The sequence below is a fragment of the Mus pahari genome, chromosome 10 (genome assembly GCF_900095145.1).
Source record: "Mus pahari chromosome 10, PAHARI_EIJ_v1.1, whole genome shotgun sequence".
Taxonomy (NCBI): Eukaryota; Metazoa; Chordata; class Mammalia; order Rodentia; family Muridae; genus Mus; species Mus pahari.
Window position 1 is genome coordinate 2,784,361 of NC_034599.1, and position 7,173 is coordinate 2,791,533.

At 38.9% G+C, this 7,173-nt stretch overlaps 1 protein-coding gene across 2 annotated transcripts in view; it reads left to right on the forward strand.

Moving 5' to 3' along the window:
* The window catches only part of Pdgfd (platelet derived growth factor D), a 214,468-nt gene that overhangs the window by 193,026 nt on the left and 14,269 nt on the right, over positions 1 to 7,173 (forward strand). For both annotated transcript variants that reach the window (XM_021207208.2, XM_021207209.2), the window contains exon 6: positions 6,565 to 6,779. In XM_021207208.2, coding sequence (XP_021062867.1) covers positions 6,565 to 6,779 — 215 coding nt within the window. The remainder of the gene's footprint in view (positions 1 to 6,564; positions 6,780 to 7,173) is intronic.

The following is a 7,173-nucleotide window of genomic DNA, read 5'->3' on the forward strand; positions in this document are numbered from 1 at the left end:
AGTGGGAGTGGGTGGATAGGGGAGCAGGGGCAGGGGGATGGTATAGGGAACTTTCGGGATAGCATTTGAAATGTAAATAAAGAAATCATCTAATAAAATAAAAGATTAAAATAAAAAATAATGTATTCACAAATTTTAAAAATAAATAAGTCTCCAAAGGTACTGATGTAGTAAATATTTGAAAATCCAAGTGCTTGCAGCTTTCTTTAGATGCTTATTTAATCCCTGGGTGAAAGTATTTTTGTAAAGCCCTTGAATGACACGAGTAAGCACTGGTCAGGCAGGCTTGAGATGATAGTTCCTGAAATCCTTTCTAAAAGTTAGACACTCAGATGCACTTCAAACACCATTACCACAGTAGACCTCATTTTGTAACAAATCACTGAAACATGATCATCTTCATTCTTTTTTTTGAAACATAGTAAATACTAGATTAAAATTTTCACAGTGTTAAAAGTGTTTACCCTCAATTTTAGCGGTAGTGAGTTAATCTGCTCTAAACTCCCCAGCAGGCATGAGTGCCTCCTCTATACCCACCCAAATGTTTTGGATTCCTAAAAGAAAAACACACATGCAGTCTTATTTTCAATATGTATATTCCATTTCTGCTACTCCAGACCCAATTAGGGGAGTAGCCACTGGAGTCCCTCTATCCTGATTCTGACATATGCTTTCTCTCCTGCATCTCTCAGGTTTGATCTTTCTGCTCCCCTGTCATGGAGATTCTAATCCTCCTACTCATGCTTCCTTGCCTGGGAAATCTGCCTCTGTCTCTTTGCCTAGTCATTAACCACCTGCAACTTTACTTCACAAATCAAAGCCAGCTAGGGATGGGGACTTTTAGCATTGTACAGGCAGACATGCCCTTTCCTGTGTAATTTAAGCAGCCAAATTAACACAAATAGCATTAGAACCAATCCACAACATTCAATTCCAAAATGGAGAAGAAGAAATAATGCTATGGATTGAAAATAAAAGGACTTTGGAGCCCAGCAAACATGTCCTACAATTTGGACTCAAATCCTAAAACAGTAGCTTTGGAGAAAACATACCTTTGGAGGAATTGCACGTTTTGTAAAATGGCTATGCGCTTTTCTACACTTTGCAAAACCATGTACAGATGAGGCAGTCACAGGAAATCCAGCACCTGATCATGGTCCACAAATGGTACTTGGTGTTTATTTTAATTGCTTGAAGATCTTGGTGTAGAGCCAATTTTTCTCTGAGCTCCATTATCTTCCCTGTAAGACTGAGGTCATGCAGTATCTGGAAAGCCTCGAGGAGTCTGCAAACATGCCATGTATTTACTGCACTCTCTGAAAGTGTACATAAAAATTGCCAAGTACCAAATTTATTAGGGTACTGCCTACCCATGAACTTTCTAGAACTGTTTCAATCATTGAGTATTTCTTCTCTCAAAGTTTATTTCTTTCTTAACCTCTCAGACATAGAATCTTTTGCTCTCTGGACCACCAAGATTTAGGAGACAATGTTCCTGTATAAGAGCATATATGGTTTCAGAAATTGCTAGTATGGGAAATCCTGACTTATTGGGTGTCTTTACTTGAAAGAACAATGTAGGTCACATAAATCAGACTGAACACACCTGGACATTTTCCCTCCGATATGTAGATGAAGGTGGCCACCACCTCTCCTAAGCTACTACTGACAGTAGCTGATTCTATATTCAAGCTGACCTCATTTGTCTGCAACATTAATGTGGGTCAGAACTACTGACAGCTGAGACTTGGACCTGGACCTCAAACACTCTAAATTCATTCAAAATAAATAAATGCATGGCATGAAAGTATCATTACCCCCATTATTTTCAGAAAGAGAAACAAATTCAGAAAGTTTCACTGACATTGTCTAAGTAGATAGACATGTCATGAACCTGGCTTTGCTGGTTATAAAGCTATGGGGAATCCATTGGTATTTAAAGATCAAATTTACAGGCTTAAGGGAAAGAAAGAGATAAAAACAAAACAAAACAAAAACCCTGCCTGATTCTTAAGCATCCCTCCATTTGTTTTCCTAATTTTTATTTTATAAATGGGCTGCATACATACCCTTAAATAGTATTCTCATTGACAGGGACTTGTCTCAATATTCTTCAAGTTGAATTCAATGCCTTTCAGACATTCTGTTACTTACAGTTTTTTCCTAGAAAATCTTGGATGAGCATTTACTAGTTTTAAACAAGTTACTCAACCCTTTGGAATCTGAATCTCTCCACAACTAAAAGATGGAGACAGAAATATCCAAAGTAAAGATTTATTGTGAAATCAATTCAAGTATGTGCAAGAACCAATTTCCTACATGCTGTAAGAGCTTAGTAAATTCCTATCACCACATTGCTTCATGATGCTTTTGAACTGTAGAAATCAGCATTTGACTGATAACATTTTGTTTTTGTTTTTGTTTTTGTTTTTTTGAGACAGGGTTTCTCTGTGTAGCCCTGGCTGTCCTGGAACTAACTTTGTAGACCAGGTTTGCCTCAAACTCAGAAATCTGCCTGCCTCTGCCTCCCAAGTGCTGGGATTAAAGGCGTGCGCCACCACCGCCTGGCTCGACTGATAACATTTTATTGTGATATAGTAGCTTAATTTTTATAGATAAAAGTGGTAAATGGAATTATGAAATTTAAAGTAATCCATGGTTTTAAGTTTTCAATATCCTAATTTCTTATAAAAATTATTAAATAACTGAAACTTTTCTCCCCAATTTTTGGTTGATCTATAAGAAGTTTCCACAATTAGGCCATGACTTATAGAAGAGGGGATCTGAAAATTCACAGTGAGATTGTAAAGTAGACAGACTCCTCCTGTGGAATTTACGGACCCTGAAAAAAGGCTAAGAGCCCCTTGTTGTTTGTTATAAAAATACAATTATTCATTTACTCCTCTCACCTTTCACCACTGCCCCAGAGCTATAAATCTACTCAACACCAATGTCACCTGCTTAGCCCTTTTCCTAACAGGTTTCCTACAGAGTCCCCCTTGCACACCTCGGGTCAGCATCTTAGAGGAACCCTTTGAGAAGCCATGCTCTATGCCACGAGTCATGCCTTGCAGTGAGCAACTCCACTCTACAGTGCTGATATCTCAGCTCTTCCACAACCTTTCCTACAACATTCTAGGTTAGGTTAGAGATAAGAGCTTCCTAGAATAAGACAGAATAATCGGATTTGAATCGTTTCCCCTCTCTTTATGCTTAGAAAGATTAAGCTAAAAAGAATCTGAGCAATTTCTTTGGTTCATTCATGAAGTTGTTAGTTATTGAATACCAATTCTTAGCAAAAAACAAAAAAAAATCTGGCACACAGACAAGGATGTCTTTCCTTTAGTTCTGCCTTGCTTCTACTGGCAAATAGAATGTTAGATTGAATGGGAAAGCGCTTAATGCATCTGGCCTTGGGATCACAGATTGAAATGTCTCCTGTGTCACTTATTCTGGAGGTTACATCTGTCTGTGAAAGCAGGGAGTTTCCTTTTGCATTCTTCATTTGCTGATGTTTAAGTTGACAACTTCCTTCCCAATAAAAATTCACTTACACCTCCTGCCTTAGAAGCTCTGGTATAGAAGTAGCATGTTGCTGCCAGAATACAAGCATTGCCTTGAGAAAATTAAAATGCATGTCCTTTCCTAATACACTAGAAAGGAGAAATAAAGTGTGGAAGTTCAAGTCTAAACTTTAGCACTTTTCCATGCAGATCTGTGCACATGTGAGAGGGTATCGGGTTTGTCCAGTGATTGTTCTTTAAAGAGTTGGACCACTATACAGTGTTTGCTAATCATTGACTGTAGTCCCCAAAAAGCCTTGTGAAAATGTTATGCCCTATGTAACAGCAGAGTAACATAAAAATAAAACTACATTTTATAAAACTAAAACTAAAAAAAAGAAAGGAATTCCTGATACAAGTCCAGTGATATTGGTTTTCTTCTTTCCACCTGTGTGTTTCTCCATTTCTCTGTTAGGAAAGAGGCCAGGGCAGGTTGACATTTTCTCTTCACATTCATTATTTTTATTTTTTAAAAAGGTAGGAGCAAAGGAATGTAACAGAGCTTGCCTAGCATAGAACTGTAGTAAGGAAACAGCTCAGTGCTGATATGCTCTGTCTCTGCTTTCTTAGGCATCACGTCCCACCCAGCCCCCACTCTGTTCACTGCATCTGTTTATTCTTCTGTTGGACAAACGCATTGTCATTGTCACTGGCAGCAGATTTGGCCCTCTACCTCAGCCTGGTCCCCCATCCCAGTAATGCATGAGCCAACATGAGTATTTATCTCAAGGTGACACTTGTAATTGCTGACTGCTGCACTTCTTAATCCGTTTATGCAATCCTTCCTGCTTTGCTTGCAGTTGTTGGCAGGGCTTTAGCAGCAATAAAAATGGTTCCTTTCCCAAGACAGAGTTCATTCAATTTAAAGCTGGATTGATTATAGCTAAACTTATGACGTGTCTTTACAAAGGAAGGAAAAACAGCAATAAATTATGCACAGTGATTATTTAGCATTTATTGATTCCCCACAGTGTCCTGGGCTCAGCATATAACAGGAATAAGCCACTGCCCTTGAGATTCAAAGCACAGCTGCTTATATGGAAAGGCACTCAGAGCAGTCCATCAATCCAGGTGCCATTTAACCCCCATTCAAATGTCACCTGGCCATATGGCCATCCTCTCTTACTCTCGGAGAAGTTTTCTGACTATATGGAGTTAACAGATTCCTGGCCCATATCTGTGACTTCTTTTATTTTTCTTTCTCTCAGAAACATTCTTCTATCATCCTTGGCTTTTGATCTATACTGCAGGAATTCCTTGCTCCTGTCCCTCAAACACTTTTGAGTTCAGACTGAGACATTTGCAGGAGCTAGAATGCAAGTGAGGGTGGCATTGCCTGCCTGACATCTGTGAAGCTTCTCCTGAGGTGGCCTGGCTGGTGTATAGAATAGGGAACTAAGAGTGGGTGGCAAGATTTTCTTCTAGCTGTGGTCATGCAATAAGTGACTTGGGTATGCATCAGTAAGAAAATTTAAAGGTATATTTTGAGAATACTCTTTAAATTATAAGTTATTCATTAACTATATAAATAAGTGATTATGATTGTCTTAGTTTCTTTTCCACTGCTTCAATAACTACAGTACCTCATCACAAGCACCTTAGGAAAGAAGGCTGTGTTTTGGCACACTGGAGTTACAGTCTATCACTGTGCAGAAGGCATGGCTGTAGAAGCTTGAGGGGGCAGCTGCTCACACTGCATCCACAGACATAATGAATAAGTAACAAATGCTAATGCTCACGTCACAGTTTTTATTTTATGCAGTACAGGATTCCTGTTCAAGGAATATTTCCACTCACATTTAAGATGGATCTTACCTTATCAATTAACCTTCCCAAGTGTGCCTGGAAACCTGTCTTCTGGCAACACTAACCATCACAATGACTTAAATTTGAAAGTTTAGTATAATAGCCTTAATTCATATTAATCCCCATTCAGTATGATCATTAATAATCATTACATAGAGAAATGTTCAAAAGAGAGAAATAGAAGAGAAAAACTGGCATTTTCTTTCCTTATTTTAACTATTGACTTTTAAAGAGGGGAAACATAAAAGTTGAGGAAATCAAGTAAATTAAAATAAAGACTATTAGCCAGTACTCATCACATAACAGGTTCAGTATATTCAAGCTTTAAATATTTAAATGTTTTACAGGAGGAAGGAGAGGCTCTGAACTGTTAAACAACTTTCCCCAGAAAGGAGACAGTCATAAGATAAGGCCACATCCTCACTGCAACAAGACACTACTGCCACCTAGGATTCAATGCACACAAGTGCACCTTGCTCTCCCCACCTGGGACATATGCTCACATGCAGCCTCGGTTGCCCTAGGGTACCATTTTCACTGTGCTTTGATTGGTTTTGGGATTAAAATAAAAAACTAAAACCTGTTCCTTCATGTTGTTTATTTGTAAATACTTCAGGGCCAGAATCATTAGATAACATTACAGCAACTCTCCTACTGTTAACCTAGAATGTGTAGAACCAGGGAGCAACTGAGGCTGTTAATTTATTCATTGAGATAAAGAAAAAAAAGCAATCATTTACAGTTGCCAACTGTTTTGTTTTATTTTTCAGCCATTTTGTTTCTTATTTGCTTGTTCTTTTCACATCATTTTATAAGGTGTCAGGACAAGGTATGGTGGCACAGGCTTATAATCACAGTACTCTGGAGTGGAGGGGGTGGGAATCAAGAGTTCAATGTTATTTCCAGTTTATAGCAAGTTTAGCTCAAGCCTAGACTATGTGAAACCCATCTCAAAAACATTACACATGCACAAGTTGTAGGATTTGAACAAAGATTCAAATTTCAGCTAATGATTTGTTGTTATTTTGGAAGTTGAAATAAAAATAGGATCAAATTAAAAATTGGATCTTTCCAACCATAGTGTTCTATAGTAAGATCCCAGGGACAAATTTAACCCCCACTTGAGACTTGTCTCAGATCAGAATCTTTGCTTGTCATATCTGCTCATGTACTGCCTGTGTGTGCTTGCCTACAGTGGACCTGGACAGGCTCAATGATGATGTCAAGCGCTACAGTTGCACTCCCAGGAATCACTCTGTGAACCTCAGGGAGGAGCTGAAGCTGACCAATGCAGTCTTCTTCCCACGATGCCTCCTCGTGCAGCGCTGTGGTGGCAACTGTGGTTGCGGAACTGTCAACTGGAAGTCCTGCACGTGCAGCTCAGGAAAGACAGTGAAGAAGTATCACGAGGTACAGAATCAGTAACGTCAGGCCAGCACATGTATGCAACTATCCCATCTGCATCATCTATCCCAACCTGTGGGGTCCTGGTAGATGGTGCCTCTTAACATGGTTGGTCAATAGCTAGAGAGGTGGCTCACTGGGTAAGATCACTTGTTGGCTACAAACTCAGAAAGAGTGCAGAAAATTACATTTTTCTAATTGTACACTCTGTGTTCAAAGAGGAATCGGGGGACTCTTAGGAAAGAACACGAATCAGGAAACTAAAAAATTATTCATTCATTCATTATATATTTAGTAGTATTTATTTATTTGTTTATTTATTTGTGTGTGTGTTTATGTGTGTGTGTGTATGTGTGTGTGTGTGTGTGTGTGTGTGTGTGTGTGTGTGTGTGTGTGTGAG